The 23937-nt window shown below is 42.4% G+C and overlaps 1 protein-coding gene across 2 annotated transcripts; it reads right to left on the reverse strand.

Annotated features, from left to right (window-relative positions):
- Positions 1 to 426: 426 nt before the first annotated feature.
- On the reverse strand, positions 427 to 23397 carry abhd2b (abhydrolase domain containing 2, acylglycerol lipase b). 2 transcript variants are annotated; one of them, XM_029668628.2, is made up of 13 exons: positions 22970 to 23397; positions 22766 to 22854; positions 22461 to 22522; positions 22012 to 22242; positions 20203 to 20378; positions 15831 to 15998; positions 12237 to 12420; positions 10274 to 10366; positions 5541 to 5642; positions 5358 to 5427; positions 4952 to 5036; positions 2377 to 2574; positions 427 to 2130 (listed from the first exon to the last, which is right to left on the reverse strand). In XM_029668628.2, the coding sequence occupies exons 4-13, from the start codon at positions 22224 to 22226 to the stop codon at positions 2114 to 2116; spliced, it is 1308 nt and encodes a 435-aa protein (XP_029524488.1). In that variant the 5' UTR covers positions 22227 to 22242; positions 22461 to 22522; positions 22766 to 22854; positions 22970 to 23397; the 3' UTR covers positions 427 to 2113. The 2 variants fall into 2 exon arrangements, with proteins under 2 accessions (XP_029524488.1, XP_029524487.1); XM_029668627.2 differs by having other exon boundaries at positions 22012 to 22248.
- Between the last annotated feature and the right edge of the window lie 540 nt (positions 23398 to 23937).

Raw genomic sequence — 23937 nt, forward strand, 5'->3', positions numbered from 1 at the left:
TAATGACTGAACAGCATTGTACATCTATAGAGGTTGTAAACAAAATAAAAGGCAAACAAAGGATGAATTCCATAGTGGAAGTTATGACATGACCTTAGTTCTCTCTGCAAGGCTCCTAGTCCAGCAGCTCTTCTCTCATCTACCCAATGATATCACAGTAACTTGGTCCATTTTTACACATGGAATAGAATACAGACAAGCGCAAATAAAAAGACAGAGCCCGGGATTCAATCAAAGGCGCATTGTCGACAAACGCACTGCACTGATCAACATAACCCCAAAATTCCCTGACACGTGTAGAGATCACATTCAGAAGTCAGGTCAAGTGCAAATTACCTTCAAAAAGGGAAGTACGTTTGTCTACAATGCGCCTTGGACTGAATCTCGACCAGAGTATTTAAGCCAACTTAGTCTGTGCTCTACATCTCAGGAACCACACCATTTTTTATTATTTTTTAAACAGTTTCCAACAAATATCTCTTAAAAAGAACAGCGAAAATATTAAATGGAAAAAGGGAAAATGAGAACAAAGACGCTGTCAGACTAAACTTACACAAGGTAACCTAAACCTTCTGTCTTTATAAAAAATTAAAAAAAATTAAAGCATGGGGCTTTGCCCAGATAAGGAAGAAGACCAAGTCACATGGTGTTTTGGTATTTCAATTGAGGACAACTGGGGTCTACATCTGTAGCGCATACCTATATATTATTTCACAACAGCAACAAACCTAAACGTGGCTTCAATTCTCATCTTCGCCGTTGGGTGAGTTCAATGATTCAGGTAGACACACAATGTTCATGGCAAACCTTGACAATCAGTTCCCTATTTGGTTCAATCAATCTACTCAAATAACCAATGCTCAATGGTGGGTGCGCTTGTTTTGTGTCGCCCGTTGCCCCAGGTGGGTGGAGTTTGCTCATTTTAGACCATTCCATTGGTCCTACAGTGAAATCTCCAAAACGTGCATGCCAGAATAAAGTGTCATTGACATTGTACCATTGAACATTGGCTACTAAGGCAAACCAACTGAATGACTGAAATAGCACAGTGGACCCTTGCCTCACAGTGGCTGTGATTAAGGACTTTATAGTCAGTGCACTCGGCTTGTAAGAATCAACTACTATCAATATTCCTATACTCACAACTCAAGTTACAATATATAAAAATCTATGTATTTGAGTCTCAGAAGTGGAGTGCTGTGTAGTGCAAGCCAACCAGTGAGAATATCAGAGGCTGTTCCACCAAGAATACAGTACAGGACAAGGGAACTTGTCATTAATGTGTTCTGGGTAGGATTGGGTGCTTCCTCAGAGTGTCAGATATTTACAGAGTCTGGTCCTTGAACACTATGTCTGCGTATTGAAAATAGTAATGAAGTACTTTAAACCATTGCCATCCTTTCTTGGTTTGAAATATTTTTATTTTTTATGTTTGAGGCACAATGTGAAGACAAAATATATTATCACTAGGGCCAGATTGGAGTTTTTCCTCAGACGATGACCTGACCAGGAAAGTATTGCCTATTAGCCTAGAACTAGAGGCCAGACCAGATTTTGACTCTGGCCTCAATTATTAAAAAGAGCTAAAGAAGCTTAACATAGAAATAAAATGTCTGTTCTAGGAATTCTATTTCTCTGCTTAACAAAAGCCTTCAGAGTTTCAACCTCCCAGAGCTCCCATTTGACAACATCACGACAACAGTACACACACTCGGAACAAACAGCTAGGAGAGTCGGGACCAAGTAGCAACCCAAGTGAGAAGGAGTGCTGGCTGGGACTTTGCACACAGAAGCTAAATCTCCTCTCCAGTCTTTTCCATGGACAGAACGGAGCAATAAATAAGCCAGTGTGGAGTCTTGTAGCTGTTCACCAGCAGGTGCAGGATACACTGTGTATCCACGTTTAGAGGAGCAAGTGCCATCCATTCGACTGACTGGATTCCATGGGTAAAGGCTTTCAATGAATGTCATTCGCAGCTGAATGCTGTGTTTCTCTAAGCAAAGCTATAGTCAGAACAAAGTCAGGCGAGCTACTGTGCCCATAGATCATCCCCGTCCCCCTTTTGAAGAGAAGAATACAGGTTTCGGCCTTCTCCGGTGGGCGTATGTGTCCTTATAAACTAGGAGTCCCTTTAAAAAAAATATTTAAAAAAGTATGAGTGACAGATAAGTGACTCTTGATTGACAGGATGTTAGGGGACTAGGACAGAGGAATACTGGATGTGCGTATATTAATAATAACAGTAACGTGTGTGTGTACGCCTGTAAATGTAGGTAGAGTGTGAAACCTTTCCTTTCGTCTCATGGCATCCCCGTTTTATCCCTGGCAGTGTGTGTCCATACAAAATACATGAGCATGTGTGCGGTAAGCTTTACCGTCGGCCTGTGGACAGAGTCCACGACGTGTCCTCAGGCAGGGCGGTCTGTGTCTTTCCCACCGGCATATTGCGTTGGCATAGCCCACGATAACCTTGTCCATCCAGGTGAGGGGCTGGGGAAACAGCACAGCCCCCTCGAAGAAGCCCAGGTGACCCCCGTGGAGCGTCAGGGCGAAGATCACATTCGGCTTCTTTTCTGACGGGTGTGGAGAAAGATACGGTGATGCTAACAGTTAGCATGTGGTGGTGTCGTTGCGTAAACAATGGTGGATGCTGATACTACTGGCCTATTACTAGGTAAGATGCCACCGAAGTGGTATTGGGGTGCAGAGAAGTATTTCTGTCTGTAATAAAGCCCCTTTGTGGGGAAAAACTCATTCTGATTGGCTGGGCCTGGCTCCCCAGTGGGTGAACCTAGGCCCACCCGTGGCTGCGTCCCTGCCTTGTCATGTCATGTCAAATCCATAGATTAGGGCCTAATGAATTTCAATTGACTGATTTCCTTAAATGAACTAACTCAGTAAAAAGACAAATGAAATTGTTGCATGTTGTGTTCAGTATAGATTAGGTCATTGCACTCTTACTCGAAACACAGTAAACACGATGCAAAACATCTCGAATGGTAGATGTAACAGTGCAACTCGATGAGGTAATGAATTAGATATTGCCAATGTACTGACGATTCATTGGTTTAGTTTTGTGTAAGCTCGCAGGTAGCCCTTTCTGGCAGAGCCTCGAGTTTCCTCACAGATATGTGACTCCTAGGCCTAATTTCCTTTCCATTTCTGCCACCCAACACTCTCAGCCCTGACTCGCTCGGTCTTTATTTCCCTCTCGTAACTTTTAGTCACTGCAAACTGAACGCGAGAGGCGCTCAGATACAAATCAAAAAACGTGTACGGGACAGAATATTATAAAAACGGGCAGCACACTGCTTTTCTAGTCGAGCCGCAACCCCGTCTTTCACTCTGACCCAGGTGACACCGTTACAGAAACACTAGTGACCAGAGTAAATAATACAACAACCGTCAGTAAATAACACGGCCACAGGCCTGCCCTGACCAGGCATGGGCCTGTATTCACAAAGCATCTCAGAGTAGGAGTGCTGATCTATGGCCCGTCCATATCATCTTATTCATTATGACTTCATTATGAAATGATCCAAGGTCAGCGTCTGTCTCCATGTAAAGTACATAAGGTTAGTGGTGAGGTGGTAGCAGCTGACCTGCGATTAGCTCTCCATATGGAGGAAGCACACACGCACCGAAAACACACGGGCCAGTTTTTAAAAAAGGCAGCTCATCAGCGCCTGAGAGGGAGCAGAGAGGCACACAGCAGAGACAGCTGGTCCCGGCCGTGCAGCCCAGCGCTGGCTGCTGAAAGGGCCCAGGCAGACTGAGGGTGGCTGGCTGGCTTCCTGACTGACCTCCAGATACAGATAGACAGCGCTAATGGGATTAAGTGCTGGCCATTGAGGCCAGAGAGACGACAAACTGGAGTAACACTGACTGAACCCATCTACCTTTATTAGAGAGCATGACTCACCCTTAAAGAAATCAGGTTGTGTGCGACTACATATGGTACATGAGGCTACTTCCATATCCGCGTGTATGCAGTTGTCCAATACAATAGGTTTGTTTGCACTCTAGTAGCCTTTGGTGGTGAGGATAGCCTGTATACCCTTTATGGGACACCGCCACAACACAGTCCCCTATGGAACATGCAGGCCAGGCGTAGAGTTACAGGGCTCGCCAACCCCGTTCCTGAGGTGCTGCCCTCCTGTAGGTTTTCAATTCAACCCCAGTTGTAAACAGCCTGATTCAGGTTATTTAATTATTAGAATAAGGTGTGCTAGATTAGGGTTAGAGTGAAAACCTACAGGACCGTAGCCCTTCAGCCACATGGTTGGAACGCTCTGGTCTCAGGGGGAAGTAGATGCCAGCACCTTTCTCCTACAAGCCTTGTGGCTGTTGATTTACACACTAAATGGGGGTCGGGCCAGTGACTCCCGGCCACTGAGGCAGAGAAATGCTTAAACGCGGGCGACACATGGCGCACGTGTGGAAAACAAACACACGCTGTAAATAATACCACAGCACAGGGGATCGCATGGCCATGAAAAATTCAAAAAGACTGTCTGGGCAGGGAGACGCTGCAGAAAGATAGCGAGAAGGATTTATCAACACTTAGCGGTCAAAACTTAAAGAGTGTGTCCAGCAGAGAAAGGAAGAAGCGGCCAAGTTGATGTGACCCTGGTGTTGATTGAATAATTAATTGCGCTACTACTAATGACATTGCACATCGTCACAATGACCAGTTTAAAAGGATTTTGCATGAAGCTAAATGTAATCAAATAAGAATGCTCAGTACACATTTCTTTGAGGTGATTTGGCCATAAATTGTGAACTTGGTGAGCGTGGCCCATTTACTCCCATCGATTTGTTTTGGAAGATATCCTGTCCTGGCTACTAAAACTGCTGTCACTCACTATGAATAAATAATTGGTATTAATGAATCAACAAAATGTGATGAGCACTCAATTAGTTACAACTCTTACTGAATAGAGCGAATACCTGCGAGTGTGCGTGGGATGGTCAGAAGTGACCGATGGACCAGAGGGTCATCTGAGGAGTTGACCAGCAGTAGAGGCACATTAATCTGAAATACGATTGTCATCATCATCCTCATTCATCATCATCATTAAGTTTGAAAACCACTTTGTAATCACTCTGGGCTAGGTTTCTCAAATCCTTAGTAGCTAAAATAGTCAAAAGACAAAATCTCCACAACCCAGACCGACAACCACATTAGTGGAACAATTATAACATCAATATCTGACTTCAATCTTTGAGCAAAATTTGTTCAATGAAGCACTTTGTGTGTCTATAGGAGACTTGAGTCTGGGTCGTCAAGAGCAATAATGTACTACTTCAGCTACGAAGGCTCTGGGAGACTCCGGTCTGGTCCGTGTTCACTCACATTGTGAATGTAGTGTACGCAGCTTTCCTTCTCGTAGTACTCTTTCAGCGTGTCGTGACCATGGAACTTTCTGTGAAACATATGAACAAAAAAAACAGGCTTCAGGTTATAGCAACAAGGCCACAATTACTAAAGACAAGATTATTTCAAGATGGCCACCAGAGTCAGAAAGCCGGCCGTCACCTCATGATATTGTCATCGATCTGCATGAGGGAGGTAGCTGTGTACAGTCGGCTCAGGTCTGCGTCCTCCATCTTGCTCGAGTTCATTCCAAACAAACTCCCCCTGTCAATCAGAAACAGCGTACAGGTGGTACACAATGTATGACGTAAAATAAATTCCTGCAAAAAACAATTCAGTATCAGAAATATCAAAAAATATTGCAGTATGCTGAAAATACTGCGTCCAAATGTTTTTTTTACTGCAGTAATTTTGCAGTGCGACTGCAGTTACAGTGCAGTATATACTGCAGTTCAACTTTAGTTATTCTGCAATTAAGGTGTCCAAAATACCAGTCGACTGCAGTTACTGCACTTCTACTGCAGCTTCAAAACTGCCAGATTCTTTTGTAACGGGTGTTAACAGACAATGCCAATAAAGCCAGACTAAGTGCCAAATAAACATTTTTTTTTGTGGTTTAATATATCTCGAAATGTATAGATGAAAGATTAAATTTGCCATTTGGGTCACATCAAAGTGATACAAATGAAGTTTTTACGAATTATAAGTACAGCAGCTTTATTTACAAATTGCAGGTCAGATTTCTCCAGGTAATTTTGGCACATAGGTCTATTGATAATTTACCTTGTGCACAGTCTAACGGTTCCTCTGATCCATCCACAACAGCAGCAAATCAACACATACAGCATCTAGCTATATCCCGCTCAATACAAAATGACACTCATTATAAATGAAGAGTTGAGGGACAGAATAAACGTGTCATTTAGGGACAGTACATTATTTCTAATGAGGGACACCTGGAGAAAATCTAACTTCTGAAGTGGGCAAAGGTGAAAAGACAGCCATTATAATATGAGCACTGTATGAATCTCTTATTTGCGGTCCGCGAAAGAAACAGTCTAAGCACGGGGAAGGAGGGTTCTACTAAGCTATATGGAATTGTTAAAAATAAATAAATAAAAAGTCATACCAAGGATCATTTAGCTATTTAATTAATGAATTAATAACATTTAAAAAAGACCCCTTGAGGTACAGTGCCTTGCGAAAGTATTCGGCCCCCTTGAACTTTGCGACCTTTTGCCACATTTCAGGCTTCAAACAAAGATATAAAACTGTATTTTTTTGTGAAGAATCAACAACAAGTGGGACACAGTCATGAAGTGGAACGACATTTATTGGATTTTTCAAACTTTTTTAACAAATCAAAAACTGAAAGATTGGGCGTGCAAAATTATTCAGCCCCCTTAAGTTAATACTTTGTAGCGCCACCTTTTGCTGCGATTACAGCTGTAAGTCGCTTGGGGTATGTCTCTATCAGTTTTGCACATCGAGAGACTGAATTTTTTTCCCATTCCTCCTTGCAAAACAGCTCGAGCTCAGTGAGGTTGGATGGAGAGCATTTGTGAACAGCAGTTTTCAGTTCTTTCCACAGATTCTCGATTGGATTCAGGTCTGGACTTTGACTTGGCCATTCTAACACCTGGATATGTTTATTTTTGAACCATTCCATTGTAGATTTTGCTTTATGTTTTGGATCATTGTCTTGTTGGAAGACAAATCTCCGTCCCAGTCTCAGGTCTTTCGCAGACTCCCATCAGGTTCTTCCAGAATGGTCCTGTATTTGGCTCCATCCATCTTCCCATCAATTTTAACCATCTTCCCTGTCCCTGCTGAAGAAAAGCAGGCCCAAACCATGATGCTGCCACCACCATGTTTGACAGTGGGGATGGTGTGTTCAGGGTGATGAGCTGTGTTGCTTTTACGCCAAACATAACGTTTTGCATTGTTGCCAAAAAGTTCAATTTTGGTTTCATCTGACCAGAGCACCTTCTTCCACATGTTTGATGTGTCTCCCAGGTGGCTTGTGGCAAACTTTAAACAACACTTTTTATGGATATCTTTAAGAAATGGCTTTCTTCTTGCCACTCTTCCATAAAGGCCAGATTTGTGCAATATACGACTGATTGTTGTCCTATGGACAGAGTCTCCCACCTCAGCTGTAGATCTCTGCAGTTCATCCAGAGTGATCATGGGCCTCTTAGCTGCATCTCTGATCAGTCTTCTCCTTGTATGAGCTGAAAGTTTAGAGGGACGGCCAGGTCTTGGTAGATTTGCAGTGGTCTGATACTCCTTCCATTTCAATATTATCGCTTGCACAGTGCTCCTTGGGATGTTTAAAGCTTGGGAAATCTTTTTGTATCCAAATCGGATTTAAACTTCTTCACAACAGTATCTCGGACCTGCCTGGTGTGTTCCTTGTTCTTCATGATGCTCTCTGCGCTTTTAACGGACCTCTGAGACGATCACAGTGCAGGTGCATTTATACGGAGACTTGATTACACACAGGTGGATTGTATTTATCATCATTAGTCATTTAGGTCAACATTGGATCATTCAGAGATCCTCACTGAACTTCTGGAGAGAGTTTGCTGCACTGAAAGTAAAGGGGCTGAATAATTTTGCACGCCCAATTTTTCAGTTTTTGATTTGTTAAAAAAGTTTGAAATATCCAATAAATGTCGTTCCACTTCATGATTGTGTCCCACTTGTTGTTGATTCTTCACAAAAAAATACAGTTTTATATCTTTATGTTTGAAGCCTGAAATGTGGCAAAAGGTCGCAAAGTTCAAGGGGGCCGAATACTTTCAAGGCACTGTATATATTTAAAAAAATATATATAAAAACATTATTTGTTGGGGAAAAAAATGCTGGGGCCATATTGTTATTAGCCGAAACAAACACATTGAATAACAGATTCACTACACGAAACAGATCAAATCAATTCAAAAGGCACTGTTGAATGACTGTATAGCCTAATAAGGCATCTTTCGTTTCATCATTATTTTAAATGTCATTTTATACAGTCTAAATGTGCAATTGTACAGTCTAAATTGTAAGTCGCTCTGGATAAGAGCGTCTGCTAAATGACTTAAATGTAAATGTAAATGTAAATTATTTACATTGTAGAAAGATAGTGAAGATATCAAAACTCTGAAATAACATATGGAATCATGTAGTAAGCCCCCCCCACCCCCCCCAAAAAAGTGTTAAACAAATCTAAATATATTTTATATTTGAGATTCTTCAAGAGTAGCCACCCTTTGCCCTGATGAAAGCTTTGCACACTCTTGGCATTCTCTCAACCAGCTTCACTTTGAATGCTTTTCCAGTCTTGAAGGAGTTCCCACATATGCTGAGCACTTGTTGGCCGCTTATCCTTCACTCTGCTGTCTGACTCATCCCAAACCATCTCAGTTGTTGAACACAGCCTGGAGGTGTGTTGGGTCATTGTCCTGTTGAAAAACCAATGATAGTCCCACTAAGCGCAAACCAGATGGGATGGCTGCAGAATGCTGTGGTAGCCATGCTGGTTAAGTGTGCCTTGAATTCTAAATAAAACGAGCAAGTCACCAGCAAAGCACCGCCACACCACTTCCTCCATGCTTTACGGTGGGAAATACTTATGTGGAGATCATCTGCTCACCCACACCGCGTCTCACAAAGACACGGCGGTTGAAACCAAACATCTCCAATTTGGACTCCAGACCAAAGGACAAATTTCCACCATTCTAAATGTCAATTGCTCGTCTCTTTTTTTATTTTATTGGTGTCCCTTTAGTGGTTCCTTTGCAGGAATTCGACCATGAAGGCCTGATTCATAGTCTCCTCTGAACAGTTGATGTTGAGATGTGTCTGTTACTTGAACTCTGTGACGCATGTTTTGGGGCTGCAATTTCTGAGGCTGGTAACTAATGAACTGCAGCAGAGGTAACTCAGGTCTTCCTTTCCTGTGGCGGTCCTCATGAGAGCCAATTTCATCATATCGCTTGATGGTTTTTGTGACTGCACTTCCAAAGTTCTTGAAAATTTTCCATATTGAATGACCTTCATGTCATTAAAAGTAATGATGGACTGTTGTTTCTCTTTGTTTATTTGAGCCGTTCTTGCCATAATATGGACTTGGTCTATTACCACCCCTACCTTTTCACAACACAACTGATTGGCTCAAAGTAATTGAGGAAAGAAATTCCACCAATTAACTTTTAACAAGGTACACCTGTTAATTGAAATGCATTCCAGGTGACTACTTCATGAAGCTGGTTGACAGAATGCCAAGAGTGTGCAAAGCTGTCATCAAGGCAAAGAGTGGCTATTTGAAGAATCTCAAATATAACATATATTTTGATTTGTTGAACACTTTTTTGGTTACTGCATGATTCCATATGTATTACTTCATAGTTTTATTGTCTTCACTATTATTCTACAATGTAGAAAATAGTAAAAATAATAAAGAAAAGCCCTTGAATGAGTTGGTGTTCTAAATCCTTTGACCGGTAGTGTGAATTCATTGCAGACTCCACTTGTAAATTGTCATTTTTATACAGTAGGGAAGCCTGCATGCTTGTTATAGGCTACAAGCAAACAAGAACACCAGCTGTCTGATACTGATGGAAGGGTGGCTGGCCCAGCGGCCACTTGAGAACTATTATTATTATGATGATGATGGACGTCTTATCTGGGTTTGTTTTGTCGTCCAGACAGTTTGATATTTTGTAATCACAAATGATGTAAATTAGTCTGGCTTGAAGCATGTAGCTCGTAAATGAACCATTAGGGCAATTTATTTAGGATTTCTGTCTAGGTCTTATTTCAAAGACTGAACATTGCATAGGGACTGTGACAGTAGTGATATGTGTACTAACTACTGAGACGTGTGTTTTAGCAGTTGTATGTACCGGTGGGAGAGGATTATCTTCTTCATGTTGTCTGCCATGAGAAAGTTATAGAGCCTCCGACACTGGTCCCACTGTAGGAACGTCTTCTGGGCCCTAGATTAACACGCACACACACACACACACGAGAGAGAGACAGTCAATAACGGCACCAAGTCAATACCACACAATGAGTGGTTCTTTTATTGTGCATGTATTTCTACAGTGCCTTCAAAAACTATTCATACCCCTCGACTTATTCCACATTTGTTGTATTACAGCCTGCATCAAGTCTGGCACTAACAGGCTCTTGAACAGCTTCTATCCCCAAGCAATAATACTGATAAATAACTACATGGACTGAGTTAACCCGAGTTTCCTCGTTGAACTTTTTATTTTTGCACTGCCTCTATGCACACTCACAGGGCCCTACACACACACACATTTATACTGACTACACACACAAGCTGCTGCTACTCTGTTTATCTTATATCCTGATGCCTAGTCACCTTACCCCTATACATACACACACAAAAGCATGTGGACACCCTTTCAAAATAGTGGATTTGGCTACTTCAGACACACCCGTTGCTGACAGGTGTATAAAGTATAAAACTGTAAAGTTTGGTGGAGGAGGAATAATGGTCTGGGGCTGTCTTTCATGGTTCGGACTTGGCCCCGTAGTTCCAGTGAAATCTTAACGCTACAGCATACAATGACATTCTAGACGATTCAGTGCTTCCAACTTTGTAGCATCAGTTTGGGGAAGGCCCTTTCCTGTTTCAGCATGACAATACTGTGCAAAAAAACGAGGTCCGTATAGAAATGTTGTCGAGATCAGTGTGGAATAACTTGACTGGCCTGCACAGAGCCCTGCCCTCAACCCCATCGAACACCTGTGGGATGAATTGGAACGCCAACTGCGAGCCAGGCCTAATCGCCCAACATCAGTGGCCGACCTCACTAATTTTTGTGGCTGAATGGAAGCAAGTCCCCGCAGCAATGTTCCAACATCTAGTGGAAAGATTTCCCAGAAGAGTTGAGGCTGTTATTTGATGTGTATGTGTCCACATACTTTTGGTCATGTAGGGTATATGTTGGTTGACTGATCAGGGCAGAGCAAAGTGCATCCTGTCTGTTTAATGAACAAAATAAACTATTGATTAGATTTGCATGGCACAACCAATTAGGCTTCATAGATCAGTAGCATAATTTACAAAATACTTGCTATTCCATTCTTTTGAAAATACACTTTATTAGTCAATTAACTAATAATAGACATATTTGTGATTGCGTATATTCAATGGATTCATTAAAATAGATGCCCCAACCACATCTACACAGCCCTACTACCATGTACTCGGTGCTGGCATGTGCACGGGAGGTATAAAAGGCTTATGCCGGGCCTGTTTGAAAGAGGTCATATAAACATTGGCCTATTTTTTAAATGTTGTTAACAGGCAACATACAGTAAATCCTATGTGAAACATGTATTAGCGGTGTAAGCACTTTGGTAGCACTTAATGCGTGGGTGTGGTTTGTATAAACGGGTAACGGGCATATGTGATGGCAGGTTTTTAATAGCCCGAGTGTACTTACTTTAGACTATTTGCAGAGTGCACGTGAACAGTGTCGGTGTCTAAAAGTGAACGGGGAACAAGGCGAATTGAGGTCTATGAGAGACAATAGCAGGCACTGAGGTGGAGTCACACACGCATTTGTGTGTGTGTGTGTGGTGCTCTGCGTGAGATTAAAAAGAGATGAGGACAAACACAAAAGCTACACGGGGTAAAGTGGTGGCCATGGCCTACCTATGGGTATGAACAAAGAGAGGCCAGACTGGCTGCCTGCCCCTTCCACAAATCCTCACGGGCGTGGATCTAGACACACACATGTCCGCATGTAGCCGAATCACAGTATCAACGACGTTCTACTTGACAGTGTAGTGGGTGCCGTTTGTACGACGCTTTATTTTGATTCCACGTACCGGAGTGCGCTGTATCCCTGGCAGACACTGACGCAGCACAGCACTCTCTCCTGGTTGATCCTGTTCTCCCCCAGGAACTTACACACAATGTTCCCCCCTAGGCTGAAGCCCACCACGATGAGCAGTGTTTGGGGGAAGGCCCGCTTGATGGAACCCACCATGGCTGCAAACTCCCATGTGCAACCTGGAAAAGGAATCACAGAAATGTGTATTTTGCTTTTCAACCAAATGCACTGAGATGCACAAACAAATCCCAAGGGATTGAAACCCAGGGTTGGCCACGGTGTAGTGCCCCTGGATAGATTTAGGGGTTAGGGGCCCTGCGCAAGGGCACAACGGCAGAAGATGGCATCTAGGATACAGATGCCAGCAACCCTCCGGTTACTGGCGCACTCCCCACCAGATTTTCCAGATGTACTAGGGATTCAAACCGGCAACCCTCCAATTGCTGACCTGCCTCTCAAACCTCCAGGCTACCTGCCACACCTAGTAGCAGTTAGAAAGACAGTGCAAGTTACAGGTAAATGCAATACATTTATTAATTAACCAACTTTTCCACATCAAGCTTTTACTTGGAATACTCCATACAGTGGGGCAAAAACGTATTTAGTCAGTTCTCCCACTTAAAAAGATGAGGCCTGTAATTTTCATCATAGGTACACTTCAACTATGACAGAGGAAATGAGAAAAAAAATCCAGAAAATCACATTGTAGGATTTTTTATGAATGTATTTTTATGAATATCGTGTCCCAGATGCTAATATTTGCATATTATTATTAGTATTGGATAGAACACACTGAAGTTTCTAAAACTGTTTGAATGATGTCTGTGAGTATAACAGAACTCATATGGCAGGTGAAAACCTGAGAAAAATCCAACCAGAAAGTGGGACATCTGAGGTTTGTAGTTTTTTAAAAGCTTGGCCTACCGAATACACAGTGTCTATTGAGTCAAGTTGCACTTCCTACGGCTTCCACTAGATGTCAACCCTCTTTAGAAACTTGAATGAGGATTCTACTATAAAGGAGGGACCCATGAGACCTCCGAGTCAGTGGTCTGGCATAGTGCCTTGGTCTCAGGGCATTCCAGAGCTTTTCTTCAGACATAGGAATTTTCCGGTTGGAACATTATTGATGTTTTATGTTAAAAACATCCTAACGATTGATTCCATACATCGTTTGACATGTTTCTAAAGGACTGTAACGGAACTTTGAGTTTTTGTCTGGACGAAGTGCTTAGGCCTCATGAAGATGAATTAGTGGGCTGAACACACTAACAACAAGTGGCTATTTGGACATAAATGATGGACTTTATGGAACAAATCAGTCATTTATTGTCGAACTGGGATTCCTGGGAGTGCCTTCTGATGAAGATCATCAAAGCTAAGTGAATATTTATGGTGTTATTTCTAACTTCTGTTGACTCCAAAATGGCAGATATTTCTCTGGCTGTTTTGGGCTCTGAGTGCCGTTCTCAGATGATGCTTTTTCCGCAATTCTTTAAAAAAATCTGACACAGCGGTTGCATTAAGGAGAAGTCTCTTTAATTCTGTGAATAACACTTATATTTTATCAATGTTTATTATGAGTATTTCTGCAAAATCACCAGTTGTTTTGGAATCAAAACATTACTGCACATAACGTGGATATGTAAACAGATTTTTGAATATAAATATGCACATTATCGAACAAAACATACATGTATTGTGTAACATGATGTCCTATGAGTGTCATCTGATGAAGATCATCAAAGTTTAGTGATTAATTTTATCTATATTTCAGCTTTTTGTGACTCCTATCTTTGGCTGGGAAAATGTCAGTTTTTTTGACTTGGCTATGACCTAACATAATCATATGTTGTGCTTTCGCTGTAAAGCATTTTTGAAATCGGACACGATGGGTAGATTAACCTCTTGCAATGAGCAAACCCGTATCCGGAAGCGTAATCATAGCCTCAAACACATTAGCATAACGCAGCGGACATAAATACGCAAAAAAAAAAAAAAAATCGCAAATGAAATAAATATATTCAAACAAAAGCTTAGCCTTTTGTTAACAACACTGTCATCTCTGATTTTCAAAATAGGAGTTACAGCCAACGCTAGACAAGCATTTGTGGAAGTTTATCATGGCATAATGCTATGCTAGGCTCTGCTGGCAGCAGGCAACATTTGCACGAAAATAAGAAAAGCAACCAAATTAAATAATTTACCTTTGAAGAACTTCAGATGCTTTCACTCAGGAGACTCCCAGTTAGATAGCAAATGTTCCTTTTTTCCAAAAAGATTATTTTTGTAGGCGAAAAAGCTCCCGTTTCTTCATCATGCTTGGCTGAGAAATCGACCGGAAAATACTGCAACTATAACGCCAAACATTTTTCAAAATTTGCTCCATAATATCGACAGAAACACGGCAAACGTTGTTTAGGATCCATCCTCAAGGTGTTTTTAACATATATATTCGATAATATATCCGTTGAGGCAATTGGTTTCTCATAAGAAGCGATTGGAAAAATGGCTACCTCAGTATTTTACGCAAGATTTTCTGCGGGAGACACCATGCTATATATGGTCCCTTACAGCCATTCTTCAATGGAAATGCCTACAAAGACGTCACAATGCTGTAGACACCTTGGGGAATACGTGGAAACCGTAAGCTCATTCGTAGCTCATTCACAGCCATATAAGGAGTCATTGGCATGAGGCGGTTTCAAAAAATGCAGCACTTCCTGGTTGGATTTTTATCTGGGTTGTGCCTGTAACATCAGTTCTGTGGCACTCACAGACAATATCTTTGCAGTTTTGGAAACGTCAGAGTGTTTTCTTTCCAAAGCTGTCAATTACATGCATAGTCGAGCATCTTTTCGTGACAAAATATCTTGTTTAAAACGAGAACGTTTTTCATCCCAAAATTTTAATAGCGCCCCCCTAATGCATAATTAACTAGATGTTTATCTTTCATTTGCTGTATTGGACTTGTTCATGTGTGAAAGTTACACATTTCTAAAAAAATATTTCTGAATTTTGCGCACTGCCTTTTCAGAGGAATGTTGTTGAGGGGTTCCGCTAGCGGAACGCCTGCACTAGAAAGGTTATGGACACATTCTATTTTACAATAGTTATATTTTGTTTATTTTTAGTCTTGGTTCTTCCTCTACCCCTCCCATCTATTTCTGATGTCCATCCAGTTTGATTTCTATTTGCATTATATTCGGAACTGTGCTGTTTCACAAAAGTTCTGAACATACACATACATATATATGTATTTATTTTACGGACACAGCATATTTTACATTCGTTATCAGATTTCTATTTGACATATTTTTTCAACTGTGCTGTTCTGAACCTTTCTATTTTCATTGTTTCTACAGATTGTAAATGAAAGATAAATCATTATTAGATTTTTGATCGATTGACTATTGACTTTTCAAAATCACCCAGTAGTACTATCTGCAGAGTTGGCTCCAGGTAATTGTTGCAATTCTTCAGCCATTTCTGGACCTGTGACCCTAAACAAGCTACATATGGACAGTTTTATTATTAAAAAGGACAACAATATGCGTACTTAACAGAGCCCTGGCCCTGTCGGTCTTACCGTAGGTGAACATGCGCGGAGACGTGAGCTCGATGTTGGGCAGGGACCCCAGATGGTTGAGAACAGCACACCTGTACCCCTGCCTCTGGGAGTGATTCACAAAGGTACGGATGTAGTGCTTCTCACTGTGGTTACCAATCCCTGGGCAGATCACCATGGTGATGTCATCTGTGGAGTAAAAACACAGTAAACACACAGGTGATAAAGAGGAGTCCGTGGGTAGGTGGTGTTAGGGCATATTGAAGGCCGAAAAGCACGCTATTCTATGTGCAACAGGGGTCATTAGTGCACACAGTGAAACACGCTTTAAAACATTTTGCAAGAGGAAATTAAAATTTGCATTGGACCAGTTCCGGTAGTCCTTCCCTGTTTCAGTCATTTTCTTCTGTGTGGTACCTAATGAACAAGACCAAGGAGTAGGGTTAGGCGGTATCCAGACTTTCAAACTGCTCTGTACCATATAGGGTATTACTCGCAGTGCACAAAAGGGGCACAATTTCTTTCCAAATTATATATTTTTCAACGCACAACACGTTTAGGCAGCAGGGGCCTCTTCTAACCGCCGCTTAGAATTTCACAACATTCCCACATGCGCAATTTCTGAAAAGTCGGCGCAGGTAAAACATTAAGATTTATAAACTTGGCGCACGCATGTTTCCCCAGTTATAAATCAGACCCGTAGTAAAACTGTGCAAGCGTGAACGAGCATTAAAACTCTGCCTGGACAAACGCCCTTCATTAAACTTATGGTGACAATGACACCCTTTTACTTGCTGTAGAATTTGGAACTATTGGCATTCAAAATTTAGTTTATCAATAGATTGGGTTTCTATGTCCTGCCTTGGTATAGACTCTGAGATTAAATAGGCAATGATGTTGCACTCCTATTGCACACCAATACTGAAGCCTACCCATACTGTCAAATATTTTACACAAGCTGCCAGTCTATCTACTGAGCTGGCAGAATGCTTTAAATCTTTGGCATTAATTTATGCTGCATCTGGCAAAGGACTGTCAGTTCTGAAAGAGAAAACAATGGCAAATTATTGTGGACCTGGCAGCACAACAATGTTTTACATTGACTTTTCCTACAACCCATGGGGCGGTGCACAATTGGCCCAGTGTCGTCCGGGTTAGGCCGGATTTATAATATACAGTCGAATTTAACAGGTGACCAGTTTATATTTTACATAAAGGTAGGCTTATGTATGCTACAGTCTACTTCAATGTAAAATAGACTTTTCACCTGTTAAATTCGACTGAATATTATAAATAGTGCTGCCTATGGGATTGCAAAACTTGAAATACATATTCACTAGACTTCTAGATCCAATTAAATGAGAGCTGCGCATGGTAATTTTTTGTATGGCAACTTCGGAAATATATGAATTCATCACGGCCAGGAATTTATTATGCAACTTATGAAAACAAAATAGGAAATGTCTACATTTTAGATTTTTTAAATATTTTTTATAAAATGATTTTCGCTCTTAAGTAATGCAAATGGCTGCATTCTAGTTCATATGTTTTCCTGTTTTTTTATGAATAAGCTTTTCATCATATCTCCATTTGCACAAAATACTTGCCAGCTTACAATACAATATTTCAACCACTAGCAGAGATGTGTGTACACATGGCTTTAAGTTTGCGAGGAGGTGAGCACATTCTCTCATCAAGTTAGATTTTTGGAAATGCCAACTTTTGCGTGAAAATTGGAGCACACACATTTGGGTGGGTATATCGTGTACTTACACAATTTATAAATGAGGCCCCAAGAATCTTGATCCGGGAGGGGATTGATGGCCTCTGCAGTAACCAAGAAGCTTGATCTTGCAGGCTAGCCACTTAGTTGACAAACCAAATGCATGGCTGAAGCGATTAATACTATTTGAAAAGTCATAGTCTAGATTTCAAAATATCCCAGTATACCATCCAAGCCTACCAGGGAGTCACGACACAGATAAAGGGTGTGTGCTACTCTTTCCTCAGGGGCACCATCATGCTAATGGTCTCAAACCCAATTAGATACCCTAGGGCATGTGCCCAAAAGGTCAAAACAGTACGAGAGGATTTTTAATAAATAAAATAAAAGTGTTCCCTTGACATACATTACTCAAGATAAGGAAACAGTAGACGCCAACCAAAGCCAATTCCATTCGATGAATTACCTCAAAATGTCTAAATAATGCACACTAGTCGCAGACCTGTTGCATTAAACCTCATTTTGAAGTGCCACTACACTGAGGACTTAAAGGGATGTGGACAGTATTGAGCACAGCTGTTTTTGTAAGCCTAACCAATAGGCCGAGTCATGCCCATATCACAGATACAGTACAAGGCATGTGGTACATGACCAGACCTGGGTTCAAATACTATTTGAAATCATTTAAAATACTTCAGCTGGGCTTGATTGAGCTCATCTGGCATAATTGAACCAACACAATAATTGCAAAAGTGCAAAACCCACCCATCTACAAGTCTAGATAGGATCACGTTTAAGGCTAGGATTGGTTTAGCCCCAACTTACATTGCCAGAGGAGATCAGGCTTGCAGATTCAGTGCCTCTTTAAATCCCCCCTGAAAACCCACTTATGCACTTGATGCGAAGCACTTTGTTAACCTGTTATTGAAAAGAGCTCTATAAATAAAGTTATTAATATTCAAGCAAACACTAGAAGTATTTGAAAGATTTCAAATAAACTCAGAAAAAAAGAAACGTCCTCTCACTGTCAACTGCATTTATTTTCAGCAAACTTAACATGTGTAAATATTTGTATGAACATAACAAATTTCAACAACTGAGACATAAACTGAACAAGTTCCACAGACATGTGACTAACAGAAATGGAATAATGTGTCCCTGAAAAAGGGAGGGTGTAACAGTATCCGGTGTGGCCACCAGCTGCATAGAGTACCGCAGTGCATCTCCTCTTCATTGACTGCACCAGTTCTTGCTGTGAGATGTTACCCCCAGGCTCGTTGCTGGCCATGGCAGAACACTGACATTCCTGTCTTGCAGGAAATCATACACAGAACGAGCAGTATGGCTGGTGGCATTGTCATGCTGGAGGGTCATGTCAGGATGAGCCTGCAGGAAGGGTATCACATGAGGGAGGAGGATGTCTTTCCTGTAACGCAGATTGCCTGCAATGACAACAAGCTCAGTCCGATGATGCTGTGACACACCGCCCCAGACCATGACGGACCCTCCACCTCCAAATCGATCCCGCTCCAGAGTACAGGCCTCAGTGTAACGCTCATTCGACTATAAATGCGAATCCGACCATCACCCCTGGTGAGACAAAACCGCGACTCGTCAGTGAAGAGCACTTTTTGCCAGTCCTGCCTGGCCCAGCGACGGTGGGTTTGTGCCCATAGGCGACGTTGTTGCTGGTGATGTCTGGTGAGGACCTGCCTTACAACAGGCCTACAAGCCATCAGTCCAGCCTCTCTCAGCCTATTGCGGACAGTCTGAGCACTGATGGAGGGATTGTGCGTTCCTGGTGTAACTCGGGCAGTTGTTGTTGCCATCTTGTACCTGTCCCACAGGTGTGATGTTCAGATGTACGGATCCTGTGCAGGGTTGTTATACGTGGTCTGCCGTCATGTCTCCCTGTAGCTGTCTTAGGTGTCTCACAGTACGGACAAATCTGCAGTCCTCATGCCTCCTTGCAGCATGCCTAAGGCACATTCATGCAGATTTTTAAATTTTACTAGGCAAGTCAGTTAAGAACAAATTCTTATTTTCAATGACGGCCTGTGGGTGGGTTAACTGCCTGTTCAGGGGCAGAACGACAGATTTGTACCTTGTCAGCTCGGGGATTTGAACATGAAACCTTTCGGTTACTAGTCCAACGCTCTAACCACTAGGCTACCCTGCCACCCCAGATGAGCAGGGACCCTGGGCATCTTTCTTTGGATGTTTTTCCAGAGCCAGTAGAAATGCCTCTTTAGTGTCCTAGGTTGTCCTAACTGTGACCTTAATTGCCTACCGTCTGTAAACTGTTAGTGTCTTAAAGACCGTTCCACAGGTGCATGTTCATTAATTGTTTATGGTTCATTGAACAAGCATGGGATACCGTGTCTAAACCCATTACAATGAAGATCTGTGAAGTTATTTGGATTTTTACGAATTATCTTTGAAAGACAAGAGTCCTGAAAATTTTTTGTACTTGAACCCAGGTCTGTACATGACGTGGTACAGTACATGACACTGAATATCTCGGAGTAGGGTGAAGCTGCCCCAGCCGAGACACTGATCTTGGGTCATTTTTGCATTTCCTCACTAAAGGTTAAGGTTAGGATTGGTGAAGGGGAAGCTGAGCCTAGTTCTGCACCTAGGGGAATATTCACTCTGGAGCGAATATCTCACCTCCAGTGCGGTGGTCCCCCAGCGACTCGAAGAGGTCAAAGGTGGCAGTGGCCCCATCCTGCATGAGGAGGTACTTGCGCACCCCACAGGGGTTTGGGGAGCTGACACGCCCCATCTTCCCATACAGGGCAGTCTGGAGGTGTCCACTCTTCCCCCACAGCAGCGGTGGTTCGTACCTGTGTGAATACACAAACGGGCAAGAGTGGATGTGTGAGAGCCAAAGTGATGTAAGAGCAGTAATGTCAGTGCCTTGTGGAACATTTTGTGTTGTGAGCATGGTATGAAATCCCAGTGTGAACTGGTACATTCCACACACACACACACGTGCATGGAATCACACACAAAATCTAGCATGACGTTAACATGTATAAACATCTCATTTGTGGGCCTCCCGAGTAGTGCAGTGGTCTAAGGCACTGCATCACAGTGCTAGCTGTGCCACTAGAGATTCTGGGGTCGAGTCAAGGCTCTGTCGCAGCTGGGGCGGCGCACAATTGTCCCAGTGTCGTCCGGGTTAGGCCGGCAGGGATGTCCTTGTCCCATCGCGCACTAGCAACTCCTGTGGCGGGCCAGGCGCAGTGCACGCTGACACGGTCACCAGGTGTATGACGTTTCCTCCGACACATTGGTGTGGCTGGCTTCTGGGTTAAGTGGACATTGTGTCAAGAAGCAGTGCGGCTTGGTTGGGTTGTGTTTCGGGGGAAGCACGGCTCTCGACCTTCGCCTCTCCCGAGTCTGTACGGAAGTTGCAGCGATGAAACAATTGGATACCACGAAATTAGGAAGAAAAAGAGGTATAACAACAACAACAAATAATCTAATTTGCAAGTAACTCTGGATCCTAGCTGTACCTCTAGCATGGTCTTTCCTTCTCATGCAAAGAAACACAACCGTTTTAAGTAACCTCCTTTCCCCACTCTGTGACCAGGCTTTGGCCTGTAGGATAAATTATATATCACTGGTAGCAAGACATTAACATCTTCATGTCTCATGGAAGCCATTTACAATTTTACAGCAAATATGCCTCAATGAAAAACAGCTCCTTGAGTTAGAGAGTTTATCTTAAAAAATGTTAACTTCATCCATGTAAAGACAGTGTATAATTTAGCCATGCTAAGTCTGCAGTGTGGTCCATAGTGTAGATGTTATGTAATTGCGATGTGGCTGTAAAATAATACAGTGTTAATAGGACACCTCCTATACCCACACACAGGGCATCTCGATTGGCTGGGCAGCCGTTGACTGATGCAAGGAGTGTTGAGGACTGGTCTAACAGGGAGGTACGGTGAGAAGGGCACGATCGCGACTGGGTTGAAAGTGATCACGACTCAGGGGGAAAGGAAAGATAAAGGAAAGATTAAGGATGTTTATGAAAGTGGGATAGTATGTCCTGTAGCTACAGTACATGTGGGTTTATGAGTATGAGCTTGTGACTGTCTGTGTATGTGTGGCATGTACCAGTCTGCTCTGGAATTTGATATTGATACCATAGTCACAACAACATAACATGTTCCAGGAAGCACTGCATGGCATGACTGCTATTTCGCTCACAAGTGTGTGTGCTTGCTCTCAAGTAGGCCTATGTGTGCTCCGGTGCATGGGAACAGTGGACACGGTTTGCAGCCCAAATGGCATCCCATTTCCTATATAGTTCATTACTTTTGACCAGGGCTCTATAGGTGATAGTGACTGTGTCCCAAATGGCACCCCATTTCCTATATAGTTCATTACTTTTGACCAGGGCTCTATAGGTGATCGTGGCTGTGTCCCAAATGACATCCTATCTGCTGGGTAGGTATCAGTACTCACTCTTTGGTCAGGATGGTGCAGGACTTGAGCAGATAGCGGTTGAGGGGCGTGTCCCGATAGGTGATGTCAGGCGGAGCCGTGGGACTCTTCAGATTCAGACAGCGCACCAGGAAATAGAGCACTGTTGCTATGGCAGCCAGCTTCATGCCATCAAATATGGCTGGCATCTCGGGGGCAATGGTGTGGACATCGCCTGGCTCCACGAGTGCACTCATGGTTGACAGAGAGGACCTATGTCTAGGCACAATTAACATATGATCACAACAGCAACACATGGCACACAGGTGCAGAGGGTATATAAAGAGTCACATGCAGTCATAGCATTGATACATCATGTAAATTAGAGCATGATAAGAATAATGAGATCAAATATGACCACAATAAGACTGGCTCCACGAGTGCACTAAAGAAACGAAGTCGGTTAGACAGTGTCAAACATTTTTGCCCACCTTGTTCAATAACTAATGATACTCAGTCACCCCCTGGACATGCATTTCAGAATCTGGCATTGCTGGAAAAGAGGAACAAAAAGTCACCCAAATAGCTAACTGTCAGCATATTGTTGAATGAAAAAGTCTAATCTGTTTGACTTTATGTAGATACAAATTACATTATATACATCATTGTACAAATTACGTTATTATTTAGCAGTGAAGTCTGCCAGTTAATGTTTGTGTTAGAGTTTAATTTGAGCGAGACAACTCATTCTACGCTTACAATCTGGTCTAGAATATAATACATAAATGTTACCCACTTTTGATACAGTGAAACACGCAGAAAAAGTAGACTGCCCTCTGTCAGCCGACAACCCCCATTTCAGCACACACGCAGTAGCAATTGTTTCTGTAAAAAAAAGCCAGCAAGTCAGTTGGTTGGCAACCATGCACAACGTACCATTTTTTACCTCAAATATATTTTCGCGGTCTACTCAAGCTTTCGTCCGAATCAGTGTCCTTACATGCATGTATGTTTACAAGCTGTGTTGCTCTCTGTGCACAGCTGCTCCGTGTAGTCACGGACTGTTTACTACAGCGAAACAGAGTTGAAACACGCGAGCACCTAGCAACTGCAGCCCGACTTCCTACTGCAGAAGAGGTGATTTACATATACCTATTTTTCATTGGAGCTCAGTTACCGCTACGTCACATGTTGGGTAATTTTCGGTGCCCAGTTTTGGGCCACGGCGAAGTCGGCTCAAAACAAAAACAAAGGGGTGTGAGAACGTGGAGTAATATTCCGCTTTTTACTAGCTCAGCGCGTTTTCTGCCGTACCAATGAAACTTGTTTGAACATATATTTTATGGGAAAGAGCTGTATGCTTCTGAACGATACGCAATGCTGCCTTGTTAACAATATGACCGAGCTGCGCAGATTCCTGTTCGTTTTGAGAAGGGCACTCACCGTTTTCACGTCACGGGCTAATGCGCTGTGCACTTATAGAACAAAATGTTTCGCGCATAGCATGATACCTATGGTATTCACCATCTACGTATAAAAAGGTAGTAATTGATAAGGATACATAAAAAGTATTTTGTTACGCCCAGTTGGATTATTATTTGAGATGCATATTATGTTTTACTGTAGCCCCCTTCAATGTTTTCCATGTTGTCAATACTTCCTGAGAAATATTTGTAGTGTTGTAAATCATGATTTTACAATGTATATATTAATAACCATTTTAATCTTTCATTTTGCGCTACTTGTGTACAGCACTTACAATTTCGCAATAACTGTCACAAGCTCCTTAGTGCCGCAGCAGTCTAAGGCACCGCATCACAGTGCTAGAGGTGTCACTACAGACCCTGGTTCAATTCCAGGCTGTATCACAGCTGGCCGTTATTCGGAGTCCAATAGGGCGGTGCACAATTGACCTAGCGTCATTAGGGTTTGGTCGGGGTAGGCCGTCATTGTAAGAATGTTCTAAAC

The sequence above is a fragment of the Oncorhynchus nerka genome, linkage group LG9a, assembly GCF_034236695.1.
Source record: "Oncorhynchus nerka isolate Pitt River linkage group LG9a, Oner_Uvic_2.0, whole genome shotgun sequence".
Classification (NCBI taxonomy): domain Eukaryota; kingdom Metazoa; phylum Chordata; class Actinopteri; order Salmoniformes; family Salmonidae; genus Oncorhynchus; species Oncorhynchus nerka.

Bases quoted from the DNA above. Each gene is read 5' to 3' on its own strand.
- abhd2b (XM_029668628.2), bottom strand. From the start codon at position 22,226: ATGAGTGCACTCGTGGAGCCAGGCGATGTCCACACCATTGCCCCCGAG. The intron at 10,367-12,236 runs GTACGTGGAATC...GTGTTAATCTAG, and splicing joins CAGGGATACAGCGCACTCCG to GGCCCAGAAGACGTTCCTAC. The intron at 5,643-10,273 runs GTACATACAACT...TCTGATTGACAG, and splicing joins AAGATAATCCTCTCCCACCG to GGGGAGTTTGTTTGGAATGA.